The sequence below is a fragment of the Calonectris borealis genome, chromosome 2, assembly GCF_964195595.1.
Source record: "Calonectris borealis chromosome 2, bCalBor7.hap1.2, whole genome shotgun sequence".
Taxonomy (NCBI): Eukaryota; Metazoa; Chordata; class Aves; order Procellariiformes; family Procellariidae; genus Calonectris; species Calonectris borealis.
Window position 1 is genome coordinate 112,845,033 of NC_134313.1, and position 19,811 is coordinate 112,864,843.

Consider the following 19,811-nt stretch of genomic DNA (forward strand, 5'->3'; position numbering starts at 1 on the left):
ACATACTTTCTAAACGTGTTTATATACAAACCACTCACATTCACACACAAATCCACATACGGTGATTAACTTGGGGGGCAAACACTTCCTCTTATTCCCATACTCTTACTATGATACCCTCCTCCCTGATGAGTCCACTCCTTCTTCTATGGTTTTCTATGATCAAATTCAGGATCAGATGGGTTTCATACTTTATGTATTTTATCTCCTACTCTTTAAGAGTAGGACTGAAATTGTACCTCTTCCTGCTGTGTCTGGAAACCTATCCTTCATGACCAGTTCCCATCCCCTGAATGCTAGCCCTGGCTAAACTCAGTTTCCCATACCTGGGCTGGTCCCAGACAAGTGTAGGCTGTCTTAAGTCTACGGCTGGCTGCCCCTGACATGTTAATCCCACAAAACTTAAAAGATGGGCACTGGGAGTCCTTGGAGGAATCTTCTATAAGACTCCAAAACAACAAGAGCCATATGCACATGCATTATCTCTTTCAAAGCTGACTGTAAGTACCTCAGTCCTTATTAACACAAAACCTATAGTCACACTACAGGTACACACACAGTGTCTCACTGTGAACACCACTATATATTTTTAAGGAGAGAACTCTCTCTTCCTCCGACCAGGTAAAGTTTCCCAAGGATATTGTAGCTGTTTCAAGAACAAGATCACAGCTTTGTGAAAACAATGTCTAAAACATAAGACAGTGAAAAACAGCATATCAAGTACAACAGATGCACATTGAAGGAAATCAGACTGACACATACGGCAGGCCGAAGGCCAGAGCCTTGCTGAGCGTGCTGTTACTGGTGGCAGGTGTACCACCGTGGGTGGGGAATGGTCCTTCTGGAGCTATGCATTATCTGCAATATCCTCAAGGAAATAATCTTGGCCAGATCAAAGGTGACATGATGTACCTTAACATCATGAAGATCTTCGTTTTCCTTGCTGTTGTCTGGCAAAGGACAAATCCTGGCCCTCACCCCACACTATTCTAGTATACATGTAACGTGTTGAGAATAATAAAGGTCAATGGATAATTAGAAGCTTGTAGGCAATGCTGTAGATCCATGCTCTAGACAGCCTACAGAAGACACCAACTGGTCATATTGGTCTGAAGCCTGCTGATGGACACTTAGTAAGAATAATACTACCCAGTTACGCAGTCAAATAAGGGTTTCTCATAATCTCATAACCCCTGTGCACTACCGGCTCTAGAGGCTACGTTGCAGTGTCTCTCTAATTAAATGCAGCTCAGAGTTCCTAAGCTCCTAAGCGTAATACTTAGAAATCTAGGACCAACAAAACTTGTCCAGAGCTTGGAGGTCACAGTGAAAACACCAGGTCAGGATCATGCAGACTGGATTACAACTTCAGGAAGGCTCTCTCTCTTGGATGTATCAGACATCCAGCAGCAGTATGTACAGATATGAACTACACCTGTATTCATTGCTTTATGGGTTTATATACCTGAAACCATACGCTGATACTTGCATTGGCATGCTAAAATATTAGGAACTGTGTGTCCCATGGCTTTTGAGAAACCTGTAGCAGTACTGTTCCTTGCAACAGCATTTCTAATCAGCTGAATAACTCTTCTTTTCGTCACCCAGGAAGGCTGTCAGAGGGTGGCAGGTGCTGATACTTTTGTTGTACACAGCTGGCAGGTGCACTTTCTACCTTCCCACAAGACAACGTGTAAGTCACACAAGTCACTGAAGCTGCATATGATACCAGATTTATGGACAGATGGACGGATACCTGCACAGAGAGACGAACAGGCTGACAGGTGAACCGACAGACAGAACTCTGCTTATGAGCTATGCTCAAGTCCCTTCATGCTACTTCAGGGGCACAGGTAATCTAGAAAGCAGCCAAATCTCCTAAGGGTCTTCTGTTAGTTTTTCAGGCAAAATAAGAGTGTGACTACAACAGAGAATAACCTCCATCTAACCTTCACAGTAAGAGCATGCTGGAGCACAGGCTGGGGACGGGACAGTACTGGTTCTGTTCTAGAGCGATCCCCCTCCATCAGGCGAGTCATATTTCACAGCAGCCTCTGAAACTGCTTTGATTTATACCAGAAGACGCAACTTTTTCTGGCAGGACCATAATCCTGGCGGGGCAAAGTAAATATGCTGTCTTTTTCTTTCCGAGCCCAGCCACACCTTCAGCAAAGAGCAGCTCTGAACTGGGCACATATATTTTTCTTGGCTTCAGTTCTGTGGGGTTTCCAGCAGTACTAGCAAACACTCGCATAATAAGGGGTGACTATTAACGCCGTCATGAGGCCGTACAAACTCTGCAAATCTTCTGTCAATCTTGTATAAGCCTTAACATTCAGACGGGTCATTATGACATTCCTACATAAATAATGAATCTGTTCTACCTTACTTTCCTAAATAAAACTGCCTGAAATTAAATTTCCTCTTTGAGACCAACTGTTGTGGGGATATGATGAAACAAAGTTATTCAGAAAACTATTCAAAAGAGAAAGAAGATGTCCAGAAGATTCTCCATGACCGAAGTAAAACCAGTCAATGCTGAACTTGCAGCATTGGCAAATTATCTTCAACTCTACTTATGGAGAGAAGCTAATGCTGCATGGGAGAAGTAAGCCAGGTTTGATCATATAACTCAGGTTTAAAATATAAAGTTTCTTCCTTTCACGTGATTGCAGAACTATTTATCTAGGATTAAGAGGCATTAAAGGCACTGAGATAGTGATACTGAAAGCTAGAAGAAGAAACATTTCTAGATTAAGGCTATAGTTTTCATTTTGCAATTATCTTAAAATTTCATGGAGAGTTTTTGGAAACAGGCTTCCTAGGTGATGTTATCCAATTCAACTTTTTTCCCCCCCAAAATTAACTTAGTACAGTCTGTTCCTATTAAGATCAAGTCCACAGTGTCAGCCTTCATTGTAAAAATGATGTTATATGAAAATGCTAAAATAAAATCCTACAAAGGGTTATCACTTCTGTACTGTATCGTCACACATTGCATCTCATGTCCTTAAACTCTGTTGTGAAAGCACTTGTGAAAACCAGTGGTAGAAATACTTGCCTTTTGAGGATAATTATGAGAAAGAGGAAAAATGTATTAAATTGGTGACGGAAGAATATGGAACAGATTCATAGTATGTTTTGTTTACCTGAGCTGGTGTCAGTGTCCTATCATTAAGTCATCTAATGGGGAATGTGCTCTATTCACAAAGTGTTGAGGTAAGAGTGGGAGGAAGAGAAATATTTGCCTGTTACAGAGGTAACCGTTCCCATTTCATCATTCACTGGCAAGCCACAGTGGGACTCTAATAAGACTTCATTGGGCTAAAGGCATTTGAATCATTCATGCTACTGTGCAGCTGACGCCAGCATCGGGGCTATTTTCAGCTTAGGGAATACTGACAGCATGGTTGGTAAATGATGAATTATTTGACAAGGGCACCATAGGCCAAATAAGTGTGTTCCCTACTTGGGCTTTGAAAAAAGAGAGTGCTTTGTTCATACGCCTGGTTGTTTTTCTGAGGCACTACACGTTGCAGGTGGTTAAATCATGTGCTGAAGTTGAAAGGTGATCAGCAGCACGTTGCAGGGCATAGAGTGCGCTCTGCTGGGCACTTAAAGCCAATGCAAAGAGCGGGGTAATCCTCCAGGAATACACAGGGGAAAGGCTACAGAGACAAGTGAAAACATCTCCAGCAGTTGATTCGGTGGTAAAAAAATCCCGTATTATCAGCATGCTAATCAATCACGCTACTTAAGACCCTCTCATTTTTATCCAGTGCAACTGCAGACATCATTACAGTCCATAATGAACATAAAATTCACCAATTATCAAATCCAAAGACGGTACAACAAGACCACTCTACGTGAGCTGCCTTTTCGCAGCTTCTGCTGGTTTTGCTGAGATTTGGACCTGTCTGTCCCAGGAGCATCCTAACTGTGAAAAGGTTCCTGCTGGACCTCCAAGCAGAGCTGACAAACCACACGGACTGCCATCCCAAACCATCTTTGAAGTTGGTTATGGAAAACCTGAAGACAAATGTTCTAGAAAAATCAGAGTACTTTGCTGATACACCACCCAGAAAGCTTTACAGTAAAGCTCTGGAACACCTGACAGATACCCACTCATTCTAGTTTAAACACACTGATGGGAAACAGGGAAATATTATTATTTTCCTTTCACAGTAGCTAAGGAAGAAGACGGACCAAGGCAGAGGGAGGTTATGGAGCTTGTCCAAAATAACATGACAACACTTGAAGTCAAGATCAAATAAGGGAAACAAAAGGGCATATTGCTTGGGTTCTGAGAATGTATATACAGAACAGATGGGGTTATTTAGAAAGACATACTGACCTCTACACTGTTTGAGTTAACAGGAAAAGCTGAAAAATGCAATAAATTAAAAAACTAAAGCTTACTTGGTGGAAGAGGCTCATCGATAGTTGGGTAGTGATGATGGTCAGGCCTCAGAGAAGGAAGCTGGCTGACTGGCTGAGAATTATGGAGTAAAGGACAATCACCTACGGACAAGATATTCAAGACATTGACAGTCATACACTGTTTTCACAATGTGGTTCAAAAAATGTGCTACTGTAAAACAAGTGATTATTTTTTAAATAGGTTAGCCTGGTGTACTAGCAGCTCTGGTTATTCCTATTTTCAGGCACTATTTTAAAAACAACTCATATGCCAAAGAATTATTAAAATAATGCAGTCAAGGCTCTGATCTCAGGTTTGAGTCAATGCTAAACTATTATGGGCCAGATTCTGGACTCATAGACACACAAGTGTAAGCGAGAGAAGAATCAGGCTTGATCTCTGAGAAATACTGTGCATGTACAACCAAACTCAAGCTTCTGCAGAAATTGGCAGGAACATGCAAAATCCTGGTTCCAACTTTTAATTCATCCCATCAGTGGAATAAGAGGCTAAAAGCTGCCTTGGATCTTTCTCTGCTTTTCCAAAAGATCAATGGCTGTGTATAAGTGGATCAGAATGTCAGGATTTTGCAGTCCCCACAAAGCAGAAGATCATCCCCTTCTATAGGTATTTTTCAAAATTCAAAGAGTCCATCTTGGGTGGAAGGAGGGAGAATGAGCAGAAACAGGTAGGAGACAGGTGGTAGAAGAGGAGGACAAAAGATAGTGAGACACAGTCAGGATCCGAGATAAAGAAGGAAGACCTGAGATAAAGAAGAGGGAAAGAAGAAGAAGAAGAGAGAGACACAGTAAACAGTGCGGAGGAAGTTTTTAAACACTAACATTGTATATATGTCTATATATCCAAATATGAAATAAATGAAACCTAAGCAAAAGTCCAAACTCATGTTCTGTTGAAAGGAACAAGTAACTTAAGATCTAGTCAATGTTTATAGAATCCTTTAAGAAACCAAGAAGTTATAGTAGGGATGAAAAAGCATTCCTAATCTTAGACTTAACTGTGAGAACAAGGAACCTGTACGTTAAAACTTCACAGGTTCCAGAAATACGATTCCTTCTTGGTCTATCCTTAAAACCTTAGAAAGCAGGACTATTTATCCTACTAACGGACACATTTTCATATTGCGTGATAACAGTTTTTCACTATAACCTCCAGCTCCAGGTGGGCCTGGTAATACAGATACAATCTGAATTGCATAAATATAACATTTACATGCATCAGAAAGATGCAGCTTAGGGAAAAAAAATATTCAGCATTTCCAACATCACCATAAAATTACACAAAGATACTTTAAAATTAAAAACCAGACCATTCAGCTAAGCTAAACTCACTGTGTGGTGGCTGATTTAGTTGTCTTTAATGTCAGAATTTTAATAGCCTAAGAATGAACATTTTGTAAAAAACCCAAACATATAGGTATCAAATATAAAAAAACATTTACCAACAAATATGTTTTTTCTTTAAACAACCAACAGCTAGAAGGCAGAAGCCAATTTTGTATGAAACTGTAAAAAAATCTCACACCATCCAGAAGTGAGAAAAATCACTTAGACAAAAATACTCCCTCTTCTAGGTGCTCTCATGATAGCGTATGGCCTGTTAAATGTCTTCATTAAACCACTTGTGTATAGGCGTATCTCACAGTTGCATCTGCTGCATGTTTTGAACAGACAGCAGAGTTATGTAAGTTATTACTCAGTGCTAAAACTCCATCTCTCATAGCATTAAAAACTGTGCTGTTACTACAGGTGTTGTAGCACCTACTACCAGATCATCCATCTTTTTTTCTTTACTTACCTCACCATAATTGATTCTCCCCTAGTCAAGATAGTTAGGCCAAGCCAGCGGAAGCATGGTAGTATCAGTCACCAGGAGTGGATGGAGGTGACCACATCTACTGTATTTGTAACAGCTGCCAAGTCATGAAACAACGTGCACATTTACTGAAGCGCCCCCGGTGATATCAAGAGTGCTAAGAAGGGGGTGCCCTTCAGACACACTCACTCTCAGCTAATCAAAGCAAAGCCACCGTGAACACTGCAGCGCCCTTTATACAGGCTCAAGGGGCACAATCTTGGAGCTGTACTGAATCCATATGCAGAAGACACCCTCTCCCCGCACATCCCCTCTTCAAAAGTACACACAGTCCAAAATAACCATCAAATCTGTAAGCATGGTCTCACACACACATGCTCGTGCCCCCTTAGGTATACTTGCACATAAATGCTGTCCACACGCAAAGACCCTTGCCTACAAGGAAGGAAACTGTGGGTTTCTATACCTCTGTGTACTTCTGAGAATTTAATTCTTTGGGCTAGATTCTGCTCTGCAGAGTGAATACTTGCCTAGGCCCAGCTGTCTAGAAAGTCTTTACACAGTCCAGCATGTAAGGTCACCCTTACACCTTTCTTTCTGCTGGCACAGGGTCTGTGGCAGTGGGAAGGTGGGGGTAAATAAATTGGGAATAGAGACGGAAAAGATAGAAGGATGCTTTGTTTGGGGTTTCTCAGTGATCCCCAAATAGGTTATCCTTTTGGTGCCATTGTAATTTCGTGTCACTTACAGTAGGAGACAGATGACTCAGGATTTGGGAATGCAAAGACTACTTCTTGACCTTGCTGCATACTCCTTAACTGATGCTGAGGCCTTTACTTCTTCAGCTGGAGAAAAATGATACACTAGCTGAAGAAAAGATGAGTGATAAATCCACCCTTCCTATAACTCCATATGACAAAAAATGAGTTACCAAAGGGAGGAATTTAATGTAACGGTTTGGAAGGATTGGTAAAAACAGTACCTAAATTACAAAGACAAAAAGTTACCTTCTTAAGTATGTTTTATCTCTAGAGAAGGATAAGGAGATGAGAATTTTGTTCAATATAATTCGATTTTCAAAGCATCTAAGAAAAAAAAAAATCTCTGTTGAGTTGCCCTATGGTCTGTGAAATCAGGGCTAGAAAATTGGGTTCTTAAGAGAGAAATATTTGCATTTCTCCATGCTTATGACTGTGCATGGCTACCAATCATATACAGACACTGGCCCCGATCTTTAACTGGTGTAAATCTGCGTATCCGCCCCTTGACAAGCACAAGCTAGTCCTCTCACTGACTATCAGAGACATGGCAGCACATCAGATATGTGATATGGAACAATCCCAGGAAATAAGGAATGAGTTGGTGGATATGATAATGCTGATCTGCCATATAACTACAGTAGCTAATCTTGATTTTACAATGATGCACGTATATCTACAGGAATCCATATATACAGATCCCCATCTGATTTATTTGGTTTTGCTGGGATTTTTAAGGACAGGCTCAATTATCCAACCCTCCCTGATATCTGGCCCAGCTCACAGCCCCCAAATTTGTATGAAATAAACCATGAGCTATCTGAAACCTCGATTATCTGATGCCTACTGTGACATCCAGATAATCAGGGTTGCTCAGCGCATCGATTCTCAGGATCTAACCTTCTCTTCTGCTGCTTGGACCTGCTATTGGGGTGTCTAGACTCTCTGTGGCTCTTTGTGGATTCCCACCATGAGCTACTAGTTCATCTGGCCACTGGGAGGAGCCATCCACTTGCTCCCTGTCCAGCTCAGGGCTCTGTACTGAATCTGGCACTGACTCAAAAGCACTGTTCTCCTCCTCCTCCTCATCCTGTGAGGAAAAGACCGTGCTCTCAGAAATCTTCGCACTGTCGACAGAGGAGAAGCGCGTATGGCTGGAGAAGCGATTGTTACTGTCGTAACAGGAGGTGCTGTAGCAAGAAGTGCTGTAGCAGGAGGTACTGTAGCAGGAAGTACTGTAGCAAGAGGGGCTGTAGCAAGAGGTGTCGCACGCCTCGCATTCGTTGTCACCATTGGGCCTTGAGCTCGACTCGCTCTCACTTCCTGTCCTGGGGGGTTCCCCATCCAATAGCCCATCATTTAGGTCAGAGAGTTGCTCATCCAAGGTCCCAGGAGGCACAGTTATCTGGCTGAAGTTCTCTTCAGCCTCATTTTCCAGAGGAGGCTCTGCTGCCACTGTCTCACTCTCACTGACCACCTCCTTCTCCAGTGCCTCCCTGACTGTAGACTCCTCATCGTTCTCCCCACCGTTGCCACCATCTTGCTCTTCTTCCCCATCGCTGCTCATCTGTGCCGAGGGCAGGCTGTGGAGCAGGTTGTGGATCCGTATGTAGTGCGTGCGAGGGGTCTCTGGCTCACCGCAAGCTGAAGCTATGACTGTCTCAAGTTCAGACACAGGCAGGGAGCACGGCCTGTTTTTCCTCTTTGCTGTGGTCCTCAGTTGTAGCTTGTTGTCTCCTTCCTCCTGGGCTGAAGCCCCTTCTTCTTCCTGACTCTTCTCTAGGTTCTTGCCAGCATGCACATCTGCACTCACCTCATCAATATCTAATGTTTCTACGCTGGTCAAGACTCCACCATCTCCCTGAGCACCAGAATTGACTTTGTTATTTTCCCTAACTTCAGTCTCAGGAGGAGACATGCAAGCCAGCAGAGCCAGCTGCTCCGTGAGGTCCGTAGCACTTAAAGAAGGCAGCACTTCTCCTGGGATGGATTCCGAGGGCTCAGGAAATGGCACCGCATCAACCTCCCCATCTCCTGCTAGCTCTTCATTTAAGCTGTTCTGGTTGACTTCCCCAGGAGGTTTGACAGCCCCTGGGCTATCGACACTGTTCACACTGTATCCATTTAGCTGTTCTGGAGCTGTACTTTCTGAGGTCACTGTGTTGATGCATGGAGGCTCACCGAGGCTTTCCTCTGTGGGGTTGTTCACAGGGCTTTCCTGGAGGTCAGCTGGCTCAGGATCTGCACTAATGGAGACCTCTTCATCATCTGTATGAGACAGGAAAAGAAAATGCTCCTTTAACAAGAAGTGTTGACTGAACCAGAAGCTTGGCTGTGGGGGCACAGGCATCCACATTAACCTGAGAAAATTAAAAGCATAAGTTACATTGTGAAATGAGTGGGCAACTGAGCAACTATCAAGAAATGCTGATTTTTTTTTTGCTAGGCAGTCTTTGTACAGTGGATTTAACAATCACGGGGCTTACTCATGGTTGTAATCTGTATGCAGCACCCTACCTCCTAGCAACATAACTTGAAGGTACACCTTCTTGAAACTCCTTTTTGAGCCAACTGGCATTGGAGGGAATATCATGGGAATGACAAGGAAGCCTTCCCTCAGGTTTTAATGACGTTTTTCTTGTCATGCTGAAGCTGACAGGACTCCACAACAGAGAACTTAAAAACTTGTTTTTCACACCCCTGAAAGGTGGTTACTTTCCCCAAAACATCCTTTGATGTGATCCTCATCTGTACCACCTCCTCCCAGATGTCAGACAACCCAGGTTCTTTCACACCATCCAAATAGTCGAAAGACAGAAGTCAGGGTTTTCCAGCAAGGGGCAGGTCACGATTTCCAACCACTAATGTAGCTGCTGTTGGCTTGACAAAGCGTACCTGAGAGGGCACTACCACAGAGAGGCAAAAAGTCCCTGAGCAATGCTATTGAGACTTTGACATTAAAACCAAGGTTCAAACTTACACCATCATGACAGTGACTTCCTAATAACAAGAGAATGTGAACCAAAACCAAACAAAAAGGGAGGGAGGGAGGAAGGGAGAGAGAGAGGAACATCTTTTGTTTTACTTTTTTCATTAAAAATAATCAAAATGAGAAAGTTTCTAATAATCTCTACTATTACATTCTCAATTTTTACTTATAAAGTGCTCAAATGCAGATGACTTTACAGATAACTTTACAGATTTGAGAAGTTGTGGCAGTATGGTGAAATTCTTGCTGACTGGAAAAGGGGAAACATAACACCCCATTTTTAAAAAGGGAAAAAAGGAAGACCCAGGGAACTACAGGCTGGTCAGTCTCACCTCTGTGCCCGGCAAGATCATGGAGCAGATCCTCCTGGAAACTATGCTAAAGCACATGGAAAATAAGGAGGTGATTGGTGACAGCCAACATGGCTTCACTGAGGGCAAATCGTGCCTGACAAATTTGGTGGCCTTCTACGATGGGGTTACAGTGTTGGTGGATAAGGGAAGAGCAACTGACATCATCTACCTGGCCTTGTGCAAAGCATCTGACACTGTCCTGCATGACATCCTTGTCTCTAAATTGGAGAGACATGGATTTGACAGATGGACCACTCGGTGGATAAGGAATTGGCTGGATGGTCACACTCAAACAGTTGCGGTCAACAGCTCGATGTCCAAGTGGAAACCAGTGACGAGTGGCGTTCCTCAGGGGTCAGTATGGCGCTGTTTAACATCTTTGTTGGGGACATGGACAGTGGGATTGAGTGCACCCTCAGCAAGTTTGCAGACGACACCAAGCTGTGTGGTGCAGTCGACACACTGGAGGGAAGGGATACCATCAGAGGGATCTTGACAGGCTTGAGAGGTGGGTCCATGCGAACCTCATGAAGTTCAACAAGGCCAAGGGCAAGGTCCTGCACATGGGTCGGGGCACTCCCAAGCATAAATACAGGCTGGATGGAGAACGGATTGAGAGCAGTCCTGAGGAGAAGGACTTGGGGGTGTTGATTGATGAGAAGCTCAACACAACGTGGCAATGTGCGCTTGCAGCCCAGAAAGCCAACCCCACCCAGAGTACTGTGTTCAGCTCTGGGGCCCCCAACATATGAAGGACATGGACCTGTTGCAGTGAGAGCCCAGAGGAGGGCCATGAAGATGATCAGAGGGCCGGAGCACCTCTCCTAAGACGGCAGGCTGAGAGAGTTGGGATTGTTCACCCTGTAGAAGAGAAGGCTCCGGGGAGACGTTACAGCAGCCTTCCAATACCTAAAGGGAGCCTACAAGAAAGCTAGAGGGAGACTTTTTACAAGGGCATGTAGTGATAGGACAAGGGGTAATGGCTTTAAACTGAAAGAGGGTAGATTTAGATTAGATACAAGGAAGAAATTCTTCACTATGAAGGTGGTGAGGCACTGGAACATGTTGCCCAGAAAAGTTGTGGATGCCCCATCCCTGGAAGTGTTCAAGGCCAGGTTGGATGGGGCTTTGAGCAACCTGGTCTAGTGGAAGGTGTCCCTGACCATGGCAGGGTGGTTGGAACTAGATCACTTTTAAGGTCCCTTCCAACCCAGCTGACTCTATGATTCAATAACAGCCCATCTAGCACTTCCCCAGGACAGGTGATAGAGAATCAGATAAGCCTTTCGTTTTCTACCCTCTTCTCTCCCAGTGATGTGGCAAAATAGTTGAAGCAGCCAAGAACAGGGGGATATGAGACACCAGTAGCTCTAAGCTAAGGGCAAACAGGGAAGAAGTTGTGACTCACGATGCAAAAAAAGTCCCTGTGACGGGGGACTTCATGCACTTTCCTTTGCTCATGACTGTACCTAAAGTCCCAGAGCAGCCAGGAATGAATTCAGATTTCTGAGGAGAAAGAATGCAAAGCAAAAAAAAAAAAAAAAGATCTAGATAAATGATGGGTTAAGACTGAGAATTACCTGGATGGATGGAAGAAGTTATCTCAAATCGGAACTGCAGCTGGCCACTGACATGATCTGTAGGAAGCCTGCGACCCAGAGTGTAGCTTACAACCCTGTCCCTGAAAGAAAACAAATATTGTCACTATAGACTATAACCTACCCAATGTCTACCGTGCATAGATAAAGCTGCTGTGTCCTACAAAAATACATAATGGTTTTCAAAGGCTATTCAACCCAGCCATGAGGGCATGTTGACTTGCATACGAGAGAACGAATGGCAGAGAAGGAGAGGACAATGTCTTCAATTACAATGGAACAGCTGAGTCAGTGAATAAGACAGGCTTCTGGGGTACAAAAGCACGTATGTATATAGAGAGAGAACGGTGGGAATGGAACTTCTGCAGTATGAGTATGAAAATATCGACATGGGAAGCAAACAACTCCCACTTCAGCTATTGTAACAAGACTTCACTTCCCTGCTGATCTGACCATATCTACCCTTCTGTAGAACCTTGCATTTCTCTATTTCCTTCCCTTCACCACCTGCATAAAATTCAGCTTTCCTGTCCTTTCTTTAAAAATCCTTTACAGGCCAGTCCCCGCTTACCACCTTTCTCTTTTCAAACTGGCTGAATGACTGCTCTTCATCTCTTTCCACCCCTCTTACCTCTATGAAGCTGAAATATCAGGAGAACACCTTCCTGACAAGGTTGATCAATGACTCCATTCTGTCCTTGTGCAGGTCCCTCCCTTTGCCACACTCCATCCACCCCTCAGAACAGAATGAAACTATAGAAGAGATTAACTTCCCAGCTGCCCAAAATGAGGTTGAATCAATGTTTGCAAAGCATTTTTTGAGTGTAAAGGGTTCACTAAATAGCAATATTTATACATCTTTTGAAGAAACATAGTTCACTTCCAGTTGGGCCCAATATATTTGCTAGGATAGTTTCACATGCATCAGAAACTCATATAAATGAGACGATCTCAAGATTTTTGTATGATCTTTCTGATCTTGTTTGTATACTTCTCATTGAGCTTGTCTGAGATTTAAAAGCCACTATGGTATTAAAACTAAGGCAGATCTAGGTGCAGGTTGGAGGCACTGCTCTTGGCAAAGTATATCCTTAGATAGACAGTGTTTACAATAAGGAAGTAAAATAGGAAGATACAATCAGAAGATGGTGAGAAATCTTCTCATACAGAGGGAAGCCAATGATATCAGTTATAGGGCTCTACCTTCCCCAAGCTGTTCTCTTCCATCTGGTGTCTAAAAAGCTACTCAATCTTCCCTACTTGAGAAACAAGGAGGTAGCTTAGTCCCTTCTGGTAGATTCAGCTGTCAATATCACAGCCAGTTTCTGAACCAGCTGTTCAAAACCACTTCCAACAACCTCAGCTTCCTGCTGTTCTGCTGAATTGAGATCCAATTTTCAGAAATGCCTTCTTCGAAACTGCATTGCATATGCTCTCCTCAGGAGATAACTCTTTCTCTCCCTGCTCCTCAATGTCTGAACCTTAAAGTTTAGAGCCAACTTTTTGGCTTTGTCTCAGTACTATCAATCTTCCTCAAATTGTGTTCCTTTGGCAGCATACACCTTCCCAGGATTTTCATGCAAAGGGGAAGCAGGGCAGGGCTGGTGAGCTCAAGTGAACTGGTTATTCCTTGGCAGCAGGGTAGGGTCAGAAAGATTTAGTTACAACATGTGACATATTTTTTTTTATAATATTTCCACTGTCCAGGAATTAAAGGGAGGAGGAACAGATCATAGGTAATTCCCTGAAACATGAAAACAGCCTGTTGATAACAATAAAAGAATATTCAAATTGAAAATATTGCACTCTCCAGATTTGCAGCCATGATACACAAAACAGTTTTCTTTCCTAAATGCCAGCTCTCACTTTTCAAAATGCAATGGATAGGGTTATAGAGGGAATTCTTTGTCTGGCCCGTAGTCCTATAAATTCTAATTAAGACCAACATCATTCGTCAGACAACTGTCAGTTTAGTAACTCCCCCTCAACATCATTATATCACTATAATGATAATATCACCAGGGACTTCAAAACAGCAACACACTCGTTAAACAACGGGAAGTAGCATAAGCAGCAAATTTACCCTATGGCATGTCTTTCCAATAGGCGTTGAACGGGCATAGAGAGTTTTCCCAGGAAACGCTTGATGATCGGTCGGCTCTTTGCAAATTTGTCTTTAACTTCTATTTCCAGGACATCCGTGGGCAGGGAGACAAAGCTGAATTGCTGCAATAAAGGAAGAGCACAGAACATGAAGCTGGTGGCCGGGCCACAACAACACACAGCTGCTAGCAGCTTATCGACTTCTGTAAGTCTCTGGATTGTTCACAGCACAGAAGCAGTCCTTGGACTCCAAGGCACAGGCCTGCAAAATAAAAAGAGCTTGGCCTCAAAGCAGGCAGGTGAAAGCACCCTACAGGTATTGTGCAGTGCTGCAGAATCAGGCTTGGGGAATGCAGGAATTTCATTTATTCAAGTCATGGTAGCATCCAAACACTCTAAACATGGCTTGCTGATGGTAAGGACAATACACCTGCATAAATGTAACGAACTCTGCCCTAGCAATGATTATGGATCTAAATGTAATTGCACAGATTATGGTTTTTTTCTTTCCCCCCCACCCCCAAGTTCTAAAAAATTTAAATAGCTGCTTGTAAGTACAACTGAACTAGCAGCCTGGAGAGATGTTGAGTCAGCATTTCCCTCCAAGTGAAATTAGTCCTCTCTGCATTTGACTGGCTATTTGTGGTACTTCAGCTGTGAGGCACACCTCAGCTATTAAGAAGTGAGGATCTAATGAGGTGAAGGACACATGATCAGAGTTTTCAGATACATCTTGAAATCTCTCCCTCTCTTGCTCACCCCTGCCACACCTTAAAAAGGAAAAAGTCTGAATAGATTGTTTATTTGGATCAATCTCCTAACCTGGTTCACAGCACGATCTCACAGAGAGCTAAGCCAGAAGGTAAGCCACGGCACAGGCTACCGGAACAAATGATACTGGGGAAGATAGGAATGGCACCATCTAAAACCGTTGTTGTCACCAAGTGCTTTGAAACATGTGACTGCCACCTCAGCTGATCTGGTTTTAAGAACATCTATTTTTATTTGTAAGTAATGTTTCAATAAGCTTTTAGAGACTGTGTGCATGCAAACCCGAGGTAGGAACAAGGAGGGTGATATTTTAGGTTGCAGGAGCAAGGAAGTCCATGTGTACAGCTTCCAAGCATGGGAGCATTAGGGCACCTGGAGATGTCAGGATCTCCCCATAGGGAAAGAAAAGCTCTGTTTAGGAATAATAGTGAAAAGCAAATGTATTAGATAACTTGGCCTTGCTTGCTCCTAGATTGGCTAAATTCAGTGCAGACTGGGAGCTGCTGACACAGGTCACTGAATCCTTTTTCCAAACAGATCTGCTACTGTATCACCAATCAAAAAAAGCACATCTCTGCTGTGGTGCGCCATAGTAGAAAAACTGTTAAGACTGCTGTTCACCTAACTGAAAGGTCAGTATTGAACTGGAAGACAACTTCTGTAGGAAGTCAATACTGAGATGGATGAAAGGATTTTCTAGCTTTCCTGCCGCCAGAAACAATCTTCACAACAGAATCATGCTCTGGGTTATCGAGGCCTGGAGTTAAGCCCTAAATTGCTTGCTCTATTGAATCATGATTTAATTTTCAGAAATACTTAGTTCAAACAGCTTCAAGTGAAACCAATGACAGTGGGATATTTGTTAATCAGGCCCTGCAAAAATGCAAATAATCAGAGAAATACAATTCAAATAACAGCTAAAGTGTTATTTTCTTTTCATTTTCTTCTACATCTCTGCAACAAGTTACCAAAGAGGCTAAACTTAACAAAGGGGAGAATATTAATTCCACATGTATATTGAAAGTTGCCTTATAAAAATAAGTTGTATTACCATTACTGTTTCACCTGCGAAAAACCTTGAGTAACTGCCACTTCATGACACTTACAAGGAAAGCAGAAGAAGGGAATTAACTTTTAACTGAGTGAGGTTATTGTAAAGTACAGCAATTTGCCATTTAATGAATCCTCCATTATTATGCTGTTGACACCTATATTGTAAAAAAAGTCTCCGTGAGGTAGAGCATGCACACACACAGGTAAAGACTGAACTGTTCATAAGTGGAAAGTAAAACTAGGTTAATGATCTGCACCTTCCTAATGTTATTAATATTTTGTCTTATGGTACAACTCTGAAGCAAATCAGAATCCGCATGGACATTTGCTTCCATAATATCAGGTGGAACCAAGCCTGACAGTTCCTTTTCTTGCACAAGAACACATTGACGTTTTCCAGAGCAATTATCAGCACCTGAGCAGAGAGTATGGATGGAGCAAGGTGTGTTGGAAACAACCAAAGGAAAAGTCCTTTTTCCCTTGAACAGCAGTGCCTCTCAGATATGCAAATGCAGGGATAATGATGTAAAATCAAATTGTGTTCTGATTTCATCACCTGCCAACCACATTACATCTGGGGATACACAAGACTGCCCTGGGACCAGCCCCTGGTCTATGGTCACAGTTGCCAAATGCTTCTGCTAGAATGTTCTGACATGTAAAAACAGCAGCCTCTTGGAAATGCAATTAAGCCTTTAAGACCAGAAGAGTCCTGTGGCAGAGCTCAAAGGTTTTGCCATTTGGCAACAACTGCAGTTTGAGATCAAAAGTGAACTCAGTGAAATGGGTTTGGAGACAGCTTGTAAAATAGCGATAATTTTACATAATTCAGTTTTCCATTATCCAAGCACTTGTTCCTGCTGTTGCTCTCATCTAGTTTAATCCTTAATGGGCAAGATTTTTCTAAGGCAATCCCTGACTGTGGAAGCCTCAGGCTCAGGCCATCCACACGAAAAGCCCAAAGGAATCCTTGTTTGCGGAACACACGGGCCTCTGGCCCTTTGAAAAATGGATCCCAGCAAAACACCTAGGTTTGAGAACTCAAAAACTTATAAACTCATTTTCAAAAATCACCAAGCACTTTTGAAAACATGTAGGTTCTTGTGATATTTAAAGATGGGACTGTCGTCTTTGGATGTGGAAGCAAATCACCATCAAATCCTAGTTTCTCTCTCTTCCTTCACCTTCTTTCCTGACAAGTGCCAACCCCTGTACCTTAGCCGCAAAACATCGGCTGCATTTACACTGTTCAAAGCTTTGGCCTTTACTATCTTATCTATCTGGAAGAGAAAGGACCCTGTGTTTCATGGTCTTCTCCAATATAACTAATATAACACAGTAGTAATATATTACTACTAGAATAAATTACATCCTTTCCTTGCCTGATACTTGCTAATTGTCACACAGCAATGGCCAGTTTGTGAAAATGACAGCGTAAGCTTCATATCTAACTAAAAAAAACACCCAAAAAACCAAAAAACCCCCCAAAAACCACCGATTATAAATTCTGCAGTACCCCTGGGTTCGTGCTCAGTGATGTTGTGATTAATAATTCATCCAAAGGAGAGGTGAGAAAAGGAGGCTATAAGATCACAACAGAGAAAAAAATCAACTCTTTCCAGGATGAGGGAAGTTTGATGTGGCTTCTTACACGTGCCCACAAACTACACCATTGATAACCAAAAGTGCTGCATTTTAAGAGTAAGTCTGCTGCCATTTTTTCATGTTACTATTAAAATTTTTACTCTAAGTCTTCCGTTATTTGGAACTTTTCTTATTATCACAACTCTTACTGTTATAGAATGAACTCAGAAATTAAGCTTTCACATTAAAAAGAAGTATAACATTCATGGTTGCAGAAAAAAACAACAATACAAAAACTTTAGTACAATAAGCCTAAATATATTACTTTAAAAAGACTTCTGATTTTTCTGATCGTCACTACTGGAAGCCAGATTCTTTCATGTTTTGCAGCTGGCATTGGCTACTATGCACTTTCTTCCACAATCTAAGACAGCAATCTTTAAGCCGTATATTTTCATTGGGGCCACAGCTCATTTTGTGGGCTTATTTATTGGTTGGGTTTTTCCCCACAAAAATTTAAGTTCCTTGAATCTCAACCGTCAGTGCAAACTCTGCAAGACTGGTCAAGAACTTCATAGAACCTGCTGGAATCCTAGACACTAAAGTTTACACTCTGACTAACTGTAGAAGGGTATACTGGAGTTTACAGAAATGGGCTTTTTTCACTGTCAAAGAACAAAGTGAAAATATAATTTCTGGCAGTTTTGAAATTCTGATGTTCTGACTTAACTTTTTCAAAAGGTTTAGCCTCTCCAGCTGTCCAGAGGTCCACCAAACTTGACAATGGCTGCAAGGATGTGGTTTGTGACTTCATCTGAGGCTTTGTTTGTACTTGAATACAAAACCTCTCAAAGGAAGTCATGGATTTCAACACAGGTGCAAACTCATCTACCAAAACAGCTATAGTTCAAGGCTAAAGCCCCACCCAAGGAAAAGACTTTGTCTAATAACTGATCATATATTTATTTGGATAACAGCAGAAAACAGGACACTTGGGAAGAACAATCCACAAAAATGGTAAGTGATGGCTAGAACTTGATGTTTTTACTTGATCCCTGACTAAAATTCAAGTAAAATGCATTATATAAAATGTGGGGGAAAAAACTCTTACAAGGTATCACTGGACCCAAAATTTGTAGTTGATCTACAGCAGTCCGTGGATGAATGGATAACAAACAAGAAGTTAAATCTCTATTCTCTGATTAGCCCAAACCCGTAATTACCTATAAAGTTGCATTAGTCACAGCGCATTACCCTGCATATCACATCAACTGTTGCTTCGTACAAAATGACTCTTAGAACTTGAGATGATACGTGACACAGTACGCTCCACAGAGGATATGGCAGATTGCCTCAACAAAACTGCCAAGAAATTACCATTAGGAACAACCTGTTTCTCACAGGGTGCCTGGCCCTAGAAACAGTCTCAGACCCCATCTCATCCATGTAGTGTATCAGCTCTCCCCTTGCCTGATCCTTACCAGCTAGGGATGAGAGTGCTCCTGTTTATAGGTTATCTGTCAGGTGTATTCCTAAAAGGAAGCTACGCGCAGAAAGTCTGAACACAAGGCATGATTGAAGATCCCTGGCATACAGAGGAAAAAATGGCACCTGTCATGAGCAGTGGTAAGGAGGCCTTGTGGAGACTGATGTTTCCTGATCCCTGGAATACACTGGCCATGTCTGCATTAGGAAGACATGTGGTACAATAAGAGCGGATCTGGAGAGCAAAGCAGCTGGTGTTGTGCACCTGATGATCAAATCCAGACATGTTGCAAGGGTTTTACCATGAAGAAACTCCAGGCTGGTGCCCTGGATTGAACTCCCTTTATCATCTGAAAAGTGTTAGGTGCACTCCTGAAGCACATCTCTTGGCTTACTTTATGCTGAGAGTAATTCAGTTCATGCACTTTAAGACTGTCAAGCAGTGTCTTTAGTGCGGATATCAGGAGATTTGCTTTGAAACTGCTCTTTTGAACAGAACGAAAATACTACTGTAGATGGACCCATTGAATCATTAAGAACCATGATCTATAGAACAAGTTAGTAATTGTATTATTTTCTCAGTGTCTTCTTCAATTATTTCCTTTTTAGGATGTTCTTGCATCCCTCTGGAATTATGATGGCTAGGAGGAAACAGGCTTGCTCTAGAAACAAAGCCATTGCATCTCTACTTTCCACACTTCTTTAGCCATTTGTCAATGCTTGTCCCACTTGTTAGAGTGGCAGGAGATCCAATGATTGCTTTGTTCCTACATGTTTAATGAAAAGAGGCAGTAGGATAGGAGAAAGAGACCCTATTACTTCCTCACTAAGAGAAAAGCTGCAGCATTATAGCACATCTTA

At 42.4% G+C, this 19,811-nt stretch overlaps 1 protein-coding gene across 1 annotated transcript in view; it reads right to left on the reverse strand.

Annotated features, from left to right (window-relative positions):
• Positions 1 to 19,811, reverse strand: part of HECW1 (HECT, C2 and WW domain containing E3 ubiquitin protein ligase 1) — a 190,265-nt gene that overhangs the window by 71,464 nt on the left and 98,990 nt on the right. Inside the window, exons 6-9 of the mRNA XM_075142949.1 lie at positions 14,038 to 14,180; positions 11,937 to 12,037; positions 7,915 to 9,282; positions 4,420 to 4,521 (exon numbers count right to left, since the gene is read on the reverse strand). Coding sequence (XP_074999050.1) covers positions 4,420 to 4,521; positions 7,915 to 9,282; positions 11,937 to 12,037; positions 14,038 to 14,180 — 1,714 coding nt within the window. The remainder of the gene's footprint in view (positions 1 to 4,419; positions 4,522 to 7,914; positions 9,283 to 11,936; positions 12,038 to 14,037; positions 14,181 to 19,811) is intronic.